Source organism: Merops nubicus, unplaced genomic scaffold, assembly GCF_000691845.1.
Source record: "Merops nubicus isolate BGI_N331 unplaced genomic scaffold, ASM69184v1 scaffold47390, whole genome shotgun sequence".
Classification (NCBI taxonomy): Eukaryota; Metazoa; Chordata; class Aves; order Coraciiformes; family Meropidae; genus Merops; species Merops nubicus.
In genome coordinates this window covers 2,541-23,138 of record NW_008584429.1, presented here as the reverse complement: position 1 = coordinate 23,138, position 20,598 = coordinate 2,541, and the positions used below count along the sequence as shown (strand labels likewise).

At 38.7% G+C, this 20,598-nt stretch overlaps 1 protein-coding gene across 1 annotated transcript in view; it reads left to right on the top strand.

Annotated features, from left to right (window-relative positions):
* Positions 1-20,275, top strand: part of LOC103776588 (phosphatidylinositol 3-kinase regulatory subunit alpha-like) — a 32,568-nt gene extending 12,293 nt beyond the window's left edge. Inside the window, exons 2-7 of the mRNA XM_008944106.1 lie at positions 13,791-13,883; positions 15,072-15,146; positions 18,000-18,131; positions 19,014-19,215; positions 19,397-19,476; positions 20,220-20,275. Of these exons, the coding sequence (XP_008942354.1) occupies positions 13,791-13,883; positions 15,072-15,146; positions 18,000-18,131; positions 19,014-19,215; positions 19,397-19,476; positions 20,220-20,275 (638 nt within the window). The remainder of the gene's footprint in view (positions 1-13,790; positions 13,884-15,071; positions 15,147-17,999; positions 18,132-19,013; positions 19,216-19,396; positions 19,477-20,219) is intronic.
* The last annotated feature ends 323 nt before the right edge of the window (positions 20,276-20,598 follow it).

Genomic DNA, 20,598 nt, shown 5'->3' with positions numbered 1-20,598 from the left:
CCCCCCACTGGATGACAGGAAAACAATCAGGATATACCTGTCCTTTTGACAGAATGTCAGTCAATTCCCAGTCCTTGCTAGCCAGTGTGGAAGAAGGATTACTTCTTTCAGGCAGCAGCCTTTCAGCCTCACAAACCTCCACCCATTTCTTGGTGAGTCATAGCTAAAGACCTTTGCACATCTTGTGCAAGGCAGGGATGTATTTTTACTCCGTTATTGCATCCTATAATCAACATTCTGAAACAACTGTGTGATTGTAGCTTTAGCTCTGTTTGTACATCTTTGGAGACAGATATAGATGTATAGATAGATAGTACCATTATATTTTTCAGATATGGATGGGTTGATTAGAAGATAGCTAATTATCTTAGCAGGAGCAGAATGGTGGAAAAACTGTTACGGGTTTTTCATGTGTAACCTATAGAAGCCCTGTACACTTGCAGCACTTAAATATTCAACAGATTAGTATTTCATGGTAGCCTCATCTATATACACTCACTATTCCCCCAAGTTCAGAGGCTGTCCACTTGCACATTGATCCTGCTCATCATGAATTTTCTACAGGGAAGGCAGAGAACGTCCACAGCACATCCCCCAGTGCTGGAGTAGGCCAGTGTAAGGCAGCAGCCCAGTGGCAGAGGCAGGGAGCAGGGAAGCAACAGTCAGAGTGCTTCTTGCTCACCTCTTGAGTCCTTGTAAAGGACATAAAAAGAGGTTCTGCCTCCCTGTCTTCCTCCCTGGAACAGCAGTTTTCATTTGATCCACCTGAATTAAAACTCCCAGGGAGCATATTGTCAGTTCTTAACCAGGTGTTTTTTTGGTTTGCACAGACCCTCTGCAGTTTAGGCTTTCTAACACCATTTACAAAATATTTCTGGCAATTATCTCAGCCTCTTACACTCAGTCTCACACCATCACAACACATTGCTTGTTTTCAAGAGGGACACATTTTTCTTTACTTAAGACCCCAAGAAACTCTTTAACTGTGTAGGATTGCATGGAGTTTGCAAAAGGATTTCTCCGAGCTGAAGTGCTTAGCATGATGGTTGGGTTTTCTTAAACAGAGGCTTTGCCTCTTGTTTTTAGTTTTGTTGCAATTGAATGTTCTCATTGCAGACTGAAATCCTGTTCACATAACTCCTTACCCTGACTTCAGTTAATCTTTGGCGTGCAGACAGTGATCTAAAACATAGCCAGATTTTCATGCTAGCTTTTCATTAGCACCATCTTTGTTATTTCCAGTTCTTCTTTTACACTTCCTACAAACAGATTTTGCACTATGTGATTTTCTTCAAAGCAGTGTGCTAGGCAGTACAGAAAGGATGGTCTTTGTCTAATTGTAGTTAGCCAGCCAGTTGAGACCCTGACTGCTTTGGAAAGATCGATGAAATTCATTCACCTCTTTGACTGCAAAGGTCTATATGAAGCTTACTTTAGCAGTGGAGTGTGGACAAACAGTTGTTTATGGAAGAGAGGTTTTTAAGTTCATGCATTAAATGCAGGTGCTTCGTATTCTGTGACATCATTTTTGTATAGCATCTTGATAATGTGAAATACATTGGAATGAGAAATCAATGCTGACATTGCTATGCAGAGAAATCTCAACAGGTGTATGGTATGGGTCAAAAAATCTTATTATATACAGACTTAGAGTTTTTTCCCTCATCTGAAATTAAAGATGACGGTGGGATTAACTCTGTAGATCCAGTTCAGGAATTTCACAATGTTGTTTCTGTGTCTGTGTCAGATCAGCCTATGGTTTAATGGCTGTGAGGATTAACCTAGTTTTACTTTCTAATAAGACTGCCTTTCATTTTCAGCATTGCTCTATGTTGCTGCAGCTAAAGCCCTAAGCTGTTTCTTTTTTCTTTTTCTTTTTTTTTTTTTTAAGTGGAGGAAAAAAGCTTGATTTGAAATACCTTAGTTTCCATAATAAAAATTCTGGTGCTGGATTGCTGTTACCATTAGTTGCATTTTTTTTTCTGGGCAACTGGTGCACACTTGTTATTTTTAACTTCCTGTGTACTTAATGTTTTCCATAATTCCCAAAAGATGAAGGAGCTGTTTGGCTTTTATCAGTCAGCAGCTTTTGCCAGTACTTTTATGTAAATCTTCCAGATCTAAAAAACTTGACTTCTCAAGCACAATAATACACATTATCTTTTTGTTGCAGTAGTGAAGAGCTTTTTCCTTTCCTCTAGATTGCTTGCTTGTGCATAATTTGAGGAGGTTTTGTTGGCATTTTTTCTCCCATTCTTTCTTCCACAGCAAAAAGGTAGCAAGACAAAGTATGCTTTCAGAGCAAAACAAATTATTATGAGTATTGAATCAAAAAATAGTGTTTTAAAATACGCCTCTCAAGGAGAGTTATCACAAAGCTGTGATGGCTTTGCCTAAGAAACACCTTCATGGTACAAAGAAACAAGAAAAAAAAAAAAGCCTGGAAACAGCAGTAAAGAACAGGGTTCCTTTACAGGTGGAACAGGTCCTTCTGGAGAGTTCCAGCATCCCCAGGTTCTCACAGTGAATGTCCATACAGCAGTCCTGCCTCAGTTACTTGAGCATCATTACTAACCATCACCAAAAGGGAACTGTTTGTAATCTTTGTAGGTTAGTGTCAAACTATTCAGAGGAAATGACATGTCACTGCTTTTTAGGTAAAAATGGTTCCAGGACAGGAATTGTGGAATCACAGAATTGTTTTGTTTGGAAGAGACCATGAAGATCATCAAGTCTAACTGTTAACCTAGCACTGCCAGGTCACCACTAAACCTCTGAAGGGTGTCATTGAAATCATCTCATCATTACTTTTCACAGGCTGGCCAGAACCAAAATTTTCAAGTGCCTCCTGAGATGGACCTCAGAATTCCTTCCCTTAAAAGATAGGCAGCTGTCTCTCTAATTGTGGTGATGGTTTCCAGGAATAACTGCGTATGCATTTCTTTCCCCACTTGCTAGAAAGAACTCAAGAACAAGTTGTGGAGCAAGGTACTCTTGCATGAGAAATTTTGAGATGAGATAAGATGATAGAAGATTGAGGTTTGAAGAGAAAGGTAAATAGGAGAATATGAGCCTACTGAATGACCATGTGGAATCTGGATAATGCTTCAGGTAGTAAATACCTCAGCTCTTGAGCTGGATTCTGTCCCTTGAAAGCACTAGGTTTTGTGTGCTGAAATGGGCAGGGTAATTTAATTGGAAAAATGCTATGTCATTATGTGGAAACAGATGGCTCAATGGTTGGACTTTATGATCTTGAAGGTCCCTTCAAACCTAAAGGATTCTATGATTCTATGAAAAGCAAACCAGAATTTTCACTTGCAGGCTTGGTTCCTTGGTGTCTTAAGTTTTGAGTGCTTGATCTTGTGGTCTTGATACTCTTTTAATGTAGTTTTGTTTATGTGTTTACATAGTGTAGCAGCAGCCATCAGACAGGGATCTTTGCTGCTGTTTCCTTGTAGAGTGATTGTAGTAAAATACCATGTAAATGCCTTAACTTATATATAGTCTCTCTAAAATAAATTACACTTTTACTACAGTTTCACTGTTCCTTTTTACAAAAATAAAAAGTCTAGAGTGCAGAAGTTAATAGAATATCATGGCTTTAATATCCTGGGGAAAGAGGAGGATGAATTTGTGATAAGGCATCAATTCCAAGAGATTGATTAGTTAATCATAAGACTAGGAAGGAAGGTTTTGCTAGTAGAGAACTATCACAACTTTGTTCTGATTCTTATAAAGGCTTCTAGGTACTACTGCTGCAGTCTGGATGCTTAATGACAACAATAAGCCTGAAGGTTCCTCTGGGAACCTGGTAAGTAGGTCACAAGATGCAGCTGCCAGTGGAACGTACTGTTTGTCCTCACACCTGTGCTATCCACACTACACTTAAATATTCAGTGTCATACATTTTCTTTCTTGATATCTTATATGGTTTCATGTCAAACCACTGCCAGAAGCAGGAATAGTAAATTTTTTATGACCAGTTAGTATCTCTGAGGAGAACTGGGCAGAAGTACTCAAATTATTGCAGAGCTCAGCTCTTTTCTAGCCCTGAAGCAGCAGTCCTGAAGGAGAAGGAGAGAATATAACAACCCTCAGTTGACAAAAAAGGCAGTGTTTTGAAATTCACTGAGTCTAGCTTCTTGGTTGACCCTGTCCAGTCCCTCCCTTACCATCACCTCTGTCATCATCTACTTGCTTGTGGAGATGCAGTAACTTGCTACCCACACCACATTTTACTTCTCATTTGCTAATATTTCTCTGACTGAAAACAGCTGGGAAGAAATCTGCAGACATCAATAAGACACAAAAAAGTACATGTTGGCTTATTAAAGTACTTACTCCGACTTTCTCAGTCATGCTCTGAGGACTGCGCTGGCTTGTTCTGTTAGAAGATGTTGACCTGCTCTTCCATTTAAAGTGATGTTCTTAGGGACTGTGGGGACACTGCTACCTGCTGTGCACCTGCATGTCATACAGGGGTAAGAGGGAATTACACATCAGTCTGCCACCCTCAAGGAAAGCATGAGAAGCCTCTGGCCACGCCCCATGATCCAGACCACGGGAAGGAGGTGAGATACACCTTTCCCAGAGACTGGCAGTATTGAAGCAATGGGGCCAGTCTGCTTGGGGCTCAGCTCCAGTGGTGTCTGTCCTGGGCCCCCTCTGTGCTCCTCAGCTTATTGAGTGCAATTCTCTACTTATAAGCAGAAAATCACCTTTTATTGTATTCTTACTTCTTATTTTACTGTTTCTGCTTATCTCACAGCTCTTTGAAAGAACAATTGAATAAGCAGGTGGTTTTCCCATCTCTTCCTCATTTTTTAGCCAGGGATCTCTTTTGCAGTTTATGCGTTACATATGGCATTACAATGCAGTGTACTGCGTGCCAGAATATTGCACTTAGTTAATATTTTTTTTGTAAGCCTTGCAGTTTTTCCTCAGAACAGGGCTGCTTGTTTCTTTAACTGTGTTAACACTAACTGTAAATAGTTGCAGCCATTTTAAACCCTAAATTCAGTTCTAGTTTGAAAAGGAGTATTGTAAAATCTCACCCATAGAGGGAAGCAGAATACTGTCTTTACAACAGTCTCGACTGCAGGCTGCTTTTTGAAAATTATATGCGCTTTAGCTGAAGCCAACAAAGAACATCTGTTGTCTTATTTATAGCTCCTATTTCTAGGAAGTATATTCTGCAGCAGATGAGAAAAGTGCCTGACAGCTCATAATTCATGAAGTTACTGAGGTTTAATCTGATAGAATATTATGTACAGAATTCCTTCCCAGTACAGACAGTATCACTTCCCTTTCAACAGATGACAGAAATAGGGCTTTATGAAACATTAAATTAATAAGTGTGAAACATGATTAGCAGCTGCTATTAAAAGCATTAAAGTATTATAAAGGAATAGCAGTACTCTGCATTGCTTGGTGTTTTTTTTCCCCACTTATTTGTGCAGCTAAACTTCCCTCAAGCCAGATAATCTCTTCTTTTTTTATCTTTCTCTTCGCAGTTTCATTTTGTTTTGTCTTAGAGGAATCCTTGGTTGATTAAGGCAGCAGCTCTGTGGCAAGCATTAATTTTTGTGTCAGAGATAGGTGAAGAGACCCTAGTTTTCTTTCAGTAGAATTGGTATATTGTGAAGTCTGATTTTCTATGTCAAATGAAAGCTTTGTTCTGTCTAGTTCTGCCACCTATTGATTATAGATTAATTTCTTGCACTAATCTGTATTTGCCTGGACTTGTTTCCTCTCTCTTCCTATAGTTGCCCCTTATTCTTCTTGGCCCTAAGAGTGCAGCTGGTACAACTTTATAAATAGGGCTGAAGAGAGCAATTAGTTCTCCCAGTCCCCCAAACTTCCTGCATAATCACCATGCACATGATATTTTATCAATCAGATTGTTGCTTGCATATATGTGCTCATAATCCTGGAAAGTATCAAGGCGAGGTATTTGACTTTTTTCTGTTACAACTTAGATTTATCCAGGTAAATATGTCTTTTTTGGCATGTGTATCCAGGATAAAATCAAGTAACATTCAGTTTTCATTCCAGCCCTCCTAGATTGAGTGGGTTGGACTTTTAAGTGGCCCAATATATGAAACACATATAATTGTCTTCCTGAAAAATTACTGCCTGGCCTTATTGTGTTAAGTGCCACATATATTATAACAGGTTGTGCATATTTTTCTATGAAAGTCAGTTTGAAATGCCCCTTTTCAAGCTTATAGGTGAGGCTGTCAGTACATACCTCATGCGGAGGATTCTGGAGATGCTGGTTTTGCATTTTGAACCATACACTGGGACTGACTGCAGTTCAGAATGTCATGGCTGGTGAAAACTCATACAGTCATCATCCTTTGGAATAAACCCTTTGGAAAATTTCTTGTCACTCTGTATTACTGATGTAGGATCACAGCAGAAATATGGATGCTTTAAAAAGCTATTTGAATTCCAGAAGTATAAACAGAGTAGTGTTTATCCATCAGGGTTAAATGTTGTCATTGAGATGCCTTGCAAAGGGTGTTCTGCTTTATTCATGTGTTTCTTCATTGAAGTCAAAGGAAAAAGAGGAATGATGACAACTTATGTAATAAACGGTTTTTCCAGTACAGATCTGTGTTTCTGTCTGTGGGTAAAATTGTCAGTGTACCATTAACAGAGAATATCTGAATTAAGTTTTTGCTTCGTCCCCTAGTTTATACTCAACACCTATTGGCTGATGGAAGAAGTAGACTGTGCTGGCTGCATAATATTGAAGGATTTTAGAATTGGTGGTATTTCCATCCAGCTTCCAGTTGAACCCCACTCATGTAAGGTCACCAGCAGGCATCATTTCCCTGTTTCTTTTCATAGCTCTGGGGTCATTCATACTGCAATAAATCTTGACTCGCAGACATTTTTCTGTCTCCACAAAAATAGGCTTCTGGTGAACCTGAAGGCTGATAGTGTTGGTGGGCCAGACCATTCCTCTTTCTAGTTCTGTGACAGTCTTCACCTCTCTTCATTTCTCCCACGTCTACAGTCCCTTGGTTGCCAAGGCTTCTCTGGTATTCTGTGTCTGCAGTCTGCCTGACAACATCTGATAAAAATAAAAGACAAGTAATAGTAGACAGACTTATTAAGCCACTTGTAATGCTGTGTCAAATTCACTGAAGCTTAAGTCCCTTTCCTATTTTTCCATTAATAGTGTTGTCTTGAACTCTTTCTCATGAAACTAGTACTGGAGAAGGCGGTTAACCCTGAACAGCTTTTCTTCATGCTGTTTTCAGTGATGCTTCCAGCATCTAGGAGGATTTAACTATAGCCAAACTAAACCAGCAGGGTCTAAGGAAGAGTTGTTTTTCTCTTCCAGTAAGTGCAGCTGAATTTACTATCTATTGCAGTCCTCAGTTTATCTGAGACATACAGTGGCATCAGCTTCTTTGTCTTTACTGTCACCTTCTTGTCTTACATCCTTGCCCAGAAGAAAAACTTTAGCTAATAGCAGGCAATTCTGAACGCTCTATTTGCCTGTTCTTTTCATAAATGCTGTTAGGCTCTCTCAAGTTAAAAATGGCAAGACAAGGTGACGGTCCTCAAATCTCAGACTGAATTCCTTTCTGGTAATTATTTGTAATACCATACTCATCTTTTCTGTCTTGGTCTGGCATTGAACTCATAGCACAGATCTCTATGGATACTTTCTCCACAGGATTTTAGGGTTTTTTTAAATCCTTCATACTGTTCTACTGAAAGTTTCTGCAGGAAACTGCTACTTCTTAAGACTGTGAAGTAACATATAATGGACCATGAAATGCCCTCTTGCTCTTAAGTTAGGAGTTTGTCACTCTGATGCCTTGGGAGGCTTATGTGGTCTTCTTCCCCAGCAGATGAAAGCAGGTGATGAGGGGGCCGCGGTGGCTGAGGCTCTGTGTCTGGACCAGCTGCCACTGCAGGGCCATGAGAAGCACTGGGCTGTGCCGTCGCTCGTGTGAAGGCACTTTCTGGTGCTTTCCAGTGTTAGAGGACTGGCACTCGTGTTTCTGCAGGCGGTTTGCTGTTGGTGTGCTCCCAGTGCAGTCTCCTGAAGCACTGCTCTCTCTGCTCTGGGGGTCACTAGCAGTCGGCGCAGGAGATGGGTTATAACAGTGAAATATTTTTTTGAACTCCCTTTCCCATAACCAATAGAGTACATAACTGACGGAATAACAGCATTTCAGTCAAGAAAGCAAGCGCCTGTGTTTCCCCAAATTTTCAATAGCAAGCATGGCTGTTGAACTTTGTGGACAAACCTCCACTGGCCACAATTTGTCGTGCATTATGTCACTGATGGTGCTGCTGGCAAAAATGTTTTAGGTGCTTGATCAGCCGCCATTTTTTCTCTATTTTTTGGTGACTACTCTTGTTGGAGGCATTATTACAACCTGCTTGGCAATGAAATAGTCAAATAGTAAGTTTCAGTGCTGGTCAAACCATTCACATTTGGACATATTGTGTGACTTTCAAACAAGGATATGCGTAAATCTCTTAATGTGTAATTCACTATGTTAGTGGATACAGTTGCATGCATAAAGAGCATATCTGCATGCGTGTAAGCCACTTACCATCACATTAAGACCTGGGCTCTCAAATACCAGACTTCTGCATTGGGCTGTGTTGTCATCCAATGCAAGATGTATGGGAGGGTGGGGGGAAACTGCATGGACTAATCTTGACTCAAATCTGAATTCAGGTAATGTTAGTATATAGTTCCTGTAAAACTTCTTTGCCTTGTGTATTGTTACATTTTAAGTTATGTTCTTCTTTTTTTTTTTTAATATTCATTTTCATTCTTCTAGCAGTAATGAAAGACTTGGCTCAGAAGCATCTGAAGCCAAATTCCATCTTTAAATTTCCACTTGTCATTGCCAGGTACTAACTCTAAAGTATCACTTTTTACTGAGAACCCTTCCAAAAGGTGCAGCTGTGTACTGGTTTCATCTTGCACTTCGTAGCTCTTTTGGCAACCCTTGAACATAAGGTATGCTCTCATCTCCCACGTTGCCCATTGCCTTAAAGCTGTTCAGGCCTGTCTGTATCAGGGAGAGGGAAGAGTTTGCAGATTGGAGCAAACCCTGACTTGTAGTTCACCTCATTGGTTCTCACTATGGCAAGGTAAAAATAGACCTAATGGAAAATCCAGCTTTTATCGAGTGTCATCAGAAGCTTCTTTACTATCTGGCAAACCACTACTAGACCTGTGACTAGAAAGAAGACGCAAAAACTGTATGACTTTTCAGCTTTTCAAAACCTTAATACTTTGAAGACTGTGGAATTTTAAAAAAAAAAAAAAAAAAAAAAAAAGTACAGGAATTTGGGAGAAAAATGATTGCGTTAAGTGAAAAACTGGTACTGGATTGTAGCAAAGGGATCTACAAAGTTGCTCGGATTCTAAAGAATGGATTTGGTTCTCCAAATCTCTGTGCAGTGCTACAGCAAGCTTCAAAGTCAAAAATACTTTTGAAATCAGGTACTAAATGCAGGTTGCATGTGAGCTTTTGTTCACCTCTTACTAAGACTGACCTATCTGAAAAGTTTTCCTGTCCCTCTGTAGATCTTGATATGCATGCTGAGTTTTCTTCTGGAGCACTTGATCTAGAATCGTGACTTCTTTAAGGATAACTTTTATTCTGGCTCTGGGAGTCAATGTTTTTTTTCCAAAATTAGCTTAAATTTTCTTCAGTTTGGCCTCTGCCATTTCTTCTCAGACTTTTGAAACTGAACAACACTGTTCCCAAATTGGGCTGTATTCTGTATAAATGTTATAAACTGGCTTCAGTTTTGTAAGTACTGTTAAGTCTTTTTTTTCCCTGACAGATGGGTGTTTCATGAGACCTTTCACCTTTAAATGTACATAATTTTCTTTTTTGTGGAAAAGCTGGGAAGTTTAAAATACAAGTCAGTCTGATGCTATGAGTTAATTATAATGGAGATGGCGCAATGAGTAAGAAATCCTAGAACAGGTGGGAGGTTAAGTAACTTTAATTTGTTAATGCCATCTCGTACATGCTGATGAAGTGAATGTTTTTTTTTTTTCAATGTTGCTGAGCACTATAACTGTGTGACTTCGACGAATTTCTCTGTCATTGCTGTGTGGAAGGAAATTGCAGGTTTTGTACTTGCCATTGAGTGAGTATGTGTGCGTTTTTGTCTTTTTGCTGTAGAGCTTACAATCACCAGTGTGTGCATAGTATTAAAAGAGAGATGAATATCCCGAGCTTTCAGTTGAATATTCACTTAGAGAATAGATTTTCATTATTTTAAACGCTCTCTTCATCTCTAAAAATTCAGCGATGTCTTTGTTATGTAGAAGTTTCCAGTTTTGGAGAAAAGGAGTGCAATATAGGGGTAAGAGACATCAGGAATCCTTTGAACTTCAGACTTTTTAACATTTTCCCATTGCATATTTTAGGGTAGCAGAGGGGTGTTGGAAGTCTTTATTTTTAACTAGTGTGATGTTTGCTTTAGGTATATATGTTCTCTAAACACAATATAGATTTTGCATAAATATAAAGGTAAATGCGTAGCTTCGAAACGCCTTTCACTTTCACTAAGAATATTATTGATCCCTGTACAACAAAGCAATTCAGTAACAGATTATTATATAAGTCTAGTTTATAAGCTTAAGATCCTGCTTAAAATTTAGTTGCAAAGCATGGAGCATCAAGTAGGTTGCAGAAGGAGGGAGTCTGTTTAGGTAGTCTGGGTAAGCTCTACATCCACCCAGATCCTTATGTCCCATGCACACAAACCATTTCCTGTAGTGCTGTTCTTCACCCTGCAAGGGCTTCTTGCCGGGAACTGAAGTCTTCTCCTGACATTGGATTCTCCTTTTTGCTTTGCTTGGACTCCATCCATGTTGTGCTTTATCCTCAGCTGGCAACTGAACACTCCACAGGCACTGCCTATTGTAGAAAATTCAAATCTACTGGGAAATAGAATTATTTTTCTAAATACATATTGTTTATAGGTATTTTGAGCATATCTCTTTCAGAATTTCAAGGCACAGTTCAGTTAATGTGAGAAAGCATAGTTCTCTTTGATGCTTAGTAGCCTGGATGGATCATACCTGAACTGCCAAGCTGTCACCTGATATGTTTCAGATGTCTGTCAGGTTTGACTTCCATCCTCTGTCTCTGTTTCTTCTTTTTCGTCTCTCCTTTCTTTCCTCAGTTTCAGTTTAGACCGTTGACTGTTGCTGCATGCTGCTTCCAGCTGGAATTATGAGATAAGCATCTTTGTTCAGAGATGATGCAATTTCATTGCTGTTATGCAAGAGGGAGAAAGGTACTTAATTTCGCTACCTACCTAAGGGAGCAGAAAATAATTTTCTTAAGTAAAAATATATAAACTCTTCTTAGAACTTGTTCTGCAACTGTGTAAGTGATGCATTTTATGGCTTTAGCATTCTAAGCCTTTTAGTATCTTATAATTTGAGTATTTTCATAGCATACCATTTTATATGACTGATCAGATCTTTCATTTATTCTTACAATAGATTTGCCCTTATCAAGAGATAGTTTCATACTTTGGGGTCAAAAGGAACTATTTGATTTGAACTTTTCAAATCAGATGATCTGTATTCCAGCGTCCTTCAGCAGAGGCTGCTTGGAGTGCAGCATTCTTCCATTTGAGCCCAACTTGTGTTTAATAAAGCAGATATGATGTTCAGCTAAAAGATGTCTTCCAGATGGAACCTGGAAATGCTTTGAAGATGTAAAGAGATGAAAGGTCCACTCCTTCCCTGAGTAACTTGTTTTGCATTAATGACTATACTTGGGGATCTACTGGTCAGCTGCATCTCTATGATGTGCCTTCTTTGAATTTAGCTTTTAATCACAGTGTTATACTAAGTCAGCTATCTGACAAAACTTTAGAGTTTATTATGCCTACTCATTTGCATCTTTCAGCTTACTAAAGTGCCACCAAGGAAGGAAGTAGTGTGGTTTTTAGCAGAACCTACCCTCTAAAAAGCTATGCAGACAAGCCTTAGTTACAGTGCTGTCTTTTGTTGTTTTATCATCTGAGTGTAGTATCATGTTTTCCTATGTTTTGCCCAGGACTGATAATGTAACTAGCACGTAGTTATCTTCTTTGTCCTACCAGAATGCAGATTGGTCATTAAAATTCTTGATCCCCAGGAATTGCTGCAGTTTTCCACGAGTTATTGAAAAGTAACATCAGCAGGCCTGATTAAGTGATCTGCTTAGGCAACTCTTTCGGGACTCCTGAATACTAATTTTCTGGGCCTTCTAAGTTAAACTGTTAAGACTAACATGTTTTTCTATTGTCCTTTTCAGTTACAAATGGACTGGAAAGTATTTCATTATCCTACCATCATCCTACTTCTCTTTGTAAAGGGCATGTCTCAGTGTCCCAGTATGCTCCACTTCCATTACCAGGTCATAAATAATGATTATTGATTATCTTTCATTTCTCTTCTCATTTTTCTCCTCTTCCAGACACCTTCTTTTCCTTCCTTGCTGTCTTACAGTTTTAAATTGTTTGCCATTTTTAGAAAATTACATAACTGTTGCTTCAAAAATAGGATAGTTCTCAGCCATAATTGTCTGCTTTCTCTTTCTCAGTTGTGGGATATTTAATTTTTTTTTCTATCTCAAAGTTTTCCTTTAAAAACTCTCTTTATATTTTGCCATTGTGTTATTTTTTTCTTATTCTCTTTGTAGTTAGTTATCTTTATAATTTTGTGCAGTTTCAGTCTTCCAGAAATAGGGTGAGTGCATGTGCATGCATGTATGCATACATACACACACAAGCATGTATGTGAATATGTGTTTAAGAATTGCTCTCTGTTGGTCCGTGGTGAGCCTAACTGAGCAGAGATTATCACCACTTAGGCAATTGGCAAGTTTCACTTCAGTGATTAAACTTTGTGTTTATAAATCATAGTGTCAAAGTATGCCAGATGTTTCTGGCAGTAGTTTGGTAATATCTTTATATAAACGTTCTTGCTCTCCAAGAATTAAAGAGAATTGCTCTAAAACTTTATATAGTTACTCTTTTGGCAAAAAAACAGTGCGTTTAGAGACAGATCATCCTTCACATCAGAGGCAGAACATTTCTCTACTCAGTATGTTTTCTCCTTGAAGAAAATGGATTGCATGAAAACTGACAGTGTATATATAAAATATGTATGCAAGTTTGTTTAATTCTGCAAAATGTCCCTTTCTGATTATACTGCTATATTCTTAACCAGTCATTATAGAAAGAAAATTCTTATTTCGAGAAAACTATACTGCAAATAGTATTATGCTTGAAGACTAAGATGAAACAGGAGTTACTGAACTTTTGTGCAAGTGTGAAACACTTGTTTCTATTGCTATTTCAAGCCTTTCTAAGTCTGTTTTACCCCTAACAGCAACTCTCAGATGGTGATGTCTGTAGCTTCTTCATCTGGTGCACGCTGGATGTAAACGTTTCAGACTGACAAATTCTTTTCTTCTCTTTCTTGTATTGTATTAATGCCCATCCGAAGACTGCAAATTTATGTTCTGTTTTCTTTTCCTAGACAATATTGGGAGTGACTCTAGGACTGACTGAGGTCCCTGAAAGAAAATGCTATAAAAATGCAATTGTCATTGTTTTTATTCACCTTTCTGATTATTTGTGTTCTTGATGAGGCCTGACAAGTGCGATGTTTGTTCTGTACTTAAAAATTAACTGAGTTCATTATGTGTCATGACTTTCATAAACAGAAATTGCGTTCACCTGTAACTTGGTTTACTTTTCTTCTTTTTCTTTTACAGCATTTTCACTTCCAGATCTTACGGAGCAGTTTGCACCTCCTGATGTCGCTCCACCAATTCTTATCAAGATAGTGGAGACAATTGAGAAGAAAGGTAAGCTGAAGAAAAATCTACAAAAGTTTTTTTGTTACGGGAGCAAAGAGTGCAGAACCAGATGCAGAGCTGCCATCTCCCCTTTCTAGAGCTGCTAATGCATCACATTACTTAACAAATATGGAACAACCTTATTTAAGGTTTGTTGCATTGATTTCTGCTCAACAGAGGCTACTTGAACCGTAGTTGCAAAACCAAAGCTTACCTCAACTGACATTTAATAATTAATATAAGAATTATTGAAAGGTAAGGGAAAAGGGTTTGGTGTTGCCTTGTTGCCAAGAGCACAGAGCCTTTCCTGAATGAATGGGAGCTTCCCGGTATCAATAAGAAGGGCCAGTATTTAGCAACAGTTTGTATAAGTAACTAGTGCTTTCAGGAATCACTAGTGATACTGTTAAATTGTTGGTGCTCTGCATCTCTCCTTGTGTCTCTTCATTTTCACACAAAAACAATGTATTTGCATCTTCTATTCAGATAGACTATCAGACATGTTATGTGACTTAGACTTTTTTCTCTCACTCAGTGATATGACACTTGGCCTACATAGACTGTGAGGTTGTGTGGTCTGTGGATAGTCAAAGGTGACCTAAGGATTACCTATGCCACAGAAGGGTCTCTTTGTCTCTGTTGACTGCATAGGGTGCCAAAGGTTAGACACACTCGTAACTTGGACATTTCATTTAAATCTTTAAAGTTAATTAGAATGTATCAGAACTATATCATATCCCTGTTCCATTCCTGTGGGGTAGGGTGGCCTGACCCGAGCTGGTCACTTCTTATCCACCTGGAAGACCTCATGTTTCCAGCTGGCATGTAGAGTGTAAAGGAAGATCTGGTTCTCATGTTGCTCCTGCAAGCTATTTTCTGCCCTTGGGTATGTGAACCTGTTTCCTAGTCCTGGCCTCCTACAGTCAGCCCATGGAGAGTTGTACCAATTACATGGGACTGCCGGTATCTCTGATCTTCCTTGGCCAGCTCTTTCTGCAGACACAGTAGTTTGCACGTAGAAAGAGTTGTCTTACAGTCTTTAAAAACAATCACATTCTGTATTGTGGTACGTGGATGGTGGTGGAAGAAAGTTGCTATTTTATACTGCCAGTATGTATTTGAAGAAAGCAGCGTTTATGTTTTGTCATGGCAAGAGTCACTGCAGTGTTAATGTATCCCGTACATTTTGTTTTGAAGGTCTGGAGTGTTCAACTTTGTATGGAGCACAAGGCTCAAGCAGCTCAGCTGAATTAAGACAAATTTTTGACTGTGGTAAGTACAGTTCTCTTCCTTATAGCACTAGACAGATTTTGTGGTCAGGCTTGTCCTCTTTACTTTGCTCCCTTGCTCAGCTTGTATGCATGTGTGCCAGTTCTGAATAATATACTACTAAAAAGATAAACATAAATAGAAAACATTTCTAACTTTTACATGTAATGTGAGAGACATTTTTCACTTTTTTTTCCAAGAATGATTATTTAAATCCTTTCTTGGTCACTTGGTTGTTCAAGGGCCGACAATCTATCTGTGCAGACTAAAACAAGGTATTCTGTTCAGAAGCTAGAGAAAGATGCACTATTCCCATAAGGCTGCAGGTTTTTATTTTGTAAACAAATGGCCAGTTGTTTACATACAGTTCTGTGTGCACATTTTTTTCGTCCAGTAGGTGGGGAGGCAACAGCTGCACATTCCCTGCCTGCTACAGAAGTGATGCTGGAAAAGAAAGAGAACTGAATTAATGTTTCTGCAGTAGGCTGTATTCTCAGGTTTTGGACAGTAATATGCAGCTACAATACTAACAGCACATACCCATTCAAGTTTTCTGAAATATATTGCCTTCTCTTTTTGGCAGTCTTTATTTCTACTTCAGGCCAGAATATACTGGCATGGCAACACTCAATTGCAGTATGAAAGATCAGGAACTATTGTAGGAGGAGTGCTTGACTACACCTTTGCAAGCTGGGGTGCAACGTGGCTGTGAGCTTCCACCTGCATAAAAGAGCACAAAAATACAAGGGCCAGAAAATGAAACTGGTTACATGTCATGTTGCCAAGTGGACAAAGGAAGCACTGTGAATTAGCTCTCTGCATTTTTAGTAGCTACAAAGATTAACAAACTGCACAAGAGATGATACTATGAGTTGTCGGTCCCTTGAAATCGAAAGAGCATCCTGTCTCTGTGGTGGGAGTGAAGTAGTATATGACTGCAAGCAGGGAGAGGAGAAAAGTGCATGGTGTTGGCAGCCCAAGCTATATTTTTCGTATCATAATTACATTTTTCAGTCCAGATAAGTCCAGATTTTCTATGGCACCAGTATGAATGTATCCCCTAATTCATCTGAATCCCTAAGTCTCTAAACTGAGGTGTACTCCTATGAAAGGTTCATCGGTCTCCTGAGAACCAGAACTTGTCGTTTACATGTAGTCTTGTTTAAAATGTAATTAGATTTGAGAAAAGAAAACAGGACTTTGCCCTTTAGTATCACTGTATCTTTCTGAGTTGTCTTTAAGATAGGATAAGAATCTCCCAGGACTGAGCTGGTGCAGTGAGTGTCCAGATGCATGGATAGCAAGAGATCTCATCTCCTCCACCTACTCTCTGAATTAGCAGCACGCTAATTCAGAGAGCTAAGGTGGCTTTGGGCTCAAAGCTGTGAAACACATTAGTGCAGTCTTCTGCTTATAGTTAGCATGCTCTCCATATTAATTGGATGACTCCCTGTTAGCTTCAACACAGTGCTATCTGGCTTCAAAATGAAAGCTGACTCACATCTGGCTAGCTCAGCAGGTGGGAGAGTTCAGGTCTGTTTATGGCATTACACCCAAAGAGTTGTGGAATACCATGTTTATTCTTACTCATATATTCATTCTAATAATTTTGGATATATGCTTATGAGAATGGGTCAGCACTGAAAGAAACAGGATTTAGCTTGACTTATGAAATAAAATACATCCTGTGAGGAGAAAAAAACTACTTAAAACTATTTCTTATGAATTTGTGGTTGGATTCTCTGACGCACAATTGCTGTTGTAAAATTCATACTCGCACTGCAAGATTTTCAAAATCTGAGCCATTCATAATGTATTTTTCTCATGCAAATTCTCTGGTGTCTGAACAGAATTAAGCTCCTGCTGCGAACTTTCCTTTGGGGAAAACAAACAGGAGGTGGAGGAGCACTAAGTTGCTCACTAACCCCTTTTGACTGCCTTCTTTCACAGTATGTGGAGACACACCATGTATCTGATTCCTCTGCTTGCCTGTTGAATTTGGTTTAAACTGACCAAATAGGTTCCGCAGTTATTTTACAGGGGACTTGGCTAGCCTAGAAAGTTGGTCAGCATTAATATCTTTAAGTTCTTGGGCCAAATGTCAATCTTTCTGTAAACATTTAGGATTTTACTGTGCCAGAATTTCATCTTTTAAGATGAACCCTAATCTTGCTTGCAATAAGTAAGCACTCCTGTATTTTCCTATTTTTATTTTTGCTGCTGATATTCCTTGCTCCCATGCTAATAAGTAATCCTTTATATGACACTCCAAACCTTTACCAAACCTGGAAGGACATCAGGTTTTACAAGATAAATCCTAACAGCTGCATAAACCACCAAGCACCCAGTAATGCACGTGTATATTTGTTTTTACTTACACGCATAAATATTTAGGGACCTGGAGCCCCAGGCTGTTAATCAAACTTCCATTCATAATAGAAGTAGCTACCAGTAGAGAAGCTGCATTTGCCCAAGCCCTCGATTAATACTTACACAAAATATTTGCAGGTAAAACAGAGACTTGTTAAAGGTGTTCTGATGTTCCATAACATTGCCAACATGCAGAAGTCCCTACTGTTATTCTGAGTTCAGCCCTGCACTATACATGACAAAAGGCCACACACAACCTTGGAAGCTATTTCATCAGATGCCAGAGGCCTTGGCATAATGTTGAGCACTGTATCTTCTTCATCTCAAAGATGTTTCTTGGTGTCTGGCATTCTTTTTTTATGAGTTGCTCCCTTTAAACCAGATACAAATTGGCAGTTTTGGCTTAGTATAAAGCCTTAATATCATAAGCCTGTGTATTTTGTCCTATTTCCAATGTCTAAACAGTATGTTGCTATTTCCGATTAGATGCCTCTTCATTGGATTTGGAGACATTTGATGTGCCCACTTTAGCAGATGCTCTCAAGAGGTATCTCCTGGACCTGCCAAATCCCATCATTCCAGCAGCTGTTTACAGTGACATGATTTCTGTAGCTCAAGGTATGATTATCACATTATTTCAAACGTCAGACAAAAAGCTTTCATTAGGATTCTGAATATCCAGTCGTCCAGCTGTCACCCACATAACAGGGAAGATTCTGCAGAACCTGGCAGCATCTCAGAAAACATGTATACTTCACCAATTTTGATGAAAGCTGTTTCAGTTCAGCTCTAGGTATGCATTATTTAGTTACCTCTTTAGGTAAACATTATGCAAAATATCAGGGAAACACAGTTCTCTTCATTCTACTGAGTAGAATGACTATAGAAAAACTGGGGGGGGGGTGGAAATCAAGGACTCGGCTGTATGCAGAAAGCTAATTTTTAACTTTTTATCAGTGCTGACAAAGTAAGTGTATTAGAGGTCATGTTGTTCTGTGGCATGTTGGGAGCTGCAGATTACGAAGTGAGAAATACATGCATGTAAGATTCATCATCTACAGTGGTCATTGCAAGCAAGTACAGCTTATAGGCTTTCAGCACGTGGGCCAAGTATCCTGTTATACATCTCAGGACAGGATATTGTTGCTGGTAACCTTCAAAGTTAGAACGGCACCTGTGAGACTTATCTAGTGCATCTCAGAATTACCCAATCATGTGTGACGCTAAACACAAGACAGACTTCTAGCAGTACACTTTGAGCACATTGTGGTTTTTACCAAAATGCATATCTGTTTCCATTTGACTTATAAATACTTGTTCTTTACTCTTCCCTGAGCATTTCACTTTTTTCCAAAAGAAGAAAGAATCTTACAGCAGTAAAGGAGAATTATTTTTCTTCTCTGTAACATTGATGCTTCCAAAGGAGTCACACATAGTTTCATTTTACTTGTTGCATGTTCCTGTGCTGATATCAAGAGCTTTTTATCTGTTTGCTTGCAGAAGTGCAGAGCTCAGAGGAATATGCTCAGTTGCTGAAGAAACTCATCAGATCTCCAAATATACCTCCCCAGTATTGGCTCACACTCCAGTATTTGCTCAAGCATTTCCTCAGAGTTTGTCAAGCCTCCAGCAAAAATCTCTTGAATGCAAGGTCTCTGGCTGAAATTTTCAGCCCTCTGCTTTTCAAATTCCAGATAGCAAGGTATGTGGGTCATCTTTATTATATTTTGCACTGTAAATATGGGTTAGTTGTATATAAAAGTTAAATTTAATTAATTTGCTGACTTTACTTCTAATGTGAAGGGCATTGCTGTTAATTTTTCCAACTTTTTTGAATAATTCTCATGTAAACTAGTTCTTACTGCCTAATCCATCTCTTGCAGCTCGGATAATACTGAACACCACGTAAAAATCCTAGAGGTTTTAATCACAAGTGAATGGAATGAGAGACAGCCTGTACCAGGTGAAAACTAATTTTAATTTTAGATGTTATATACCATTGTTTTCTAAAGTATTGAAATTCATCTTAAGGACAGGAAATTCTCATTGTTTTTCTTTTTTTAATCAAACTTAATGCAAAAGTGCATAATAAAAGAACTATGTAGAAGTTGTTCATGTGTTCTGTAGTGGTGTGCAATATTTGTTTTACAAGAAGTTGTCTTTTTTATTAAAATAATTTTCATGCCCATAGTTTGTACAATGCTAGGACTTTTGCTTCTTGTCAGTAAACAGTGCACAGGAATTTGTGAATTTTTAAGACCTGTAAACCAATAGAGTGCAAATATCATACAGGGGGATGGTGCAGATGGTGTAAATTCTGGAGATTTTATTTAAGATTCACAGGCAAATTTCCTTAGAGCTACAATGCCCTGTAGAGATGATACGAAGAAAGTAAGATTTCCCCCTTTATTTACATATATGTATTTTTTAGTCCAGACCTTCAGGAGATTTATTTATCAATAAATAATGTATAAAATACTAAAACTCTGTTCAAGAAAGTTAGAATGCAGTTGTATTGATTCTGTGAGTTAGCATTTAATTTAGTCAGGAAGTAGTAAAACCCACCACTAATTCATGCAGAAATGCCTAGTTTTGAATCAAATATTTGGTAGGGTCAAGGCAGAGCTGTTAACCATGTGCAAAGGAAATTATTAACACAGGGGGACTTTAGCTGTAAAAGTAACTCCTTTTATGGCTTATTAACAGGGAATATCAGACGAAAGGATAGGGCGCTGGTGAAGAGAACACTGAGCAGGCTTTAGCTTTCCTGCCCCTGTATTCAAGGTACAAGGTACATTTCATGGCAGTAGGATTTGTAGGGCTGCCTAAGATCTGAAGAGCTAGAACACAGCCCCAGAAAGAAAGCCTTATTTCTCCGACTTCAGGTAGACACATTGTATAATCCTCTCATCAACCAATGAATGTTAGTTTAAAATGGCTAAGATTTTGTTCCTACTGCTTTGATTGGAAGGCTTTTCCAGCCTTGCCAGCTCAACTAGTTAGGAACCTTTCCCTAACGGGTAATATATATCTGTTTTCACCTAGTTTATACCTACTTGGTTTTGTTGAAATTTGTCAAAATAGT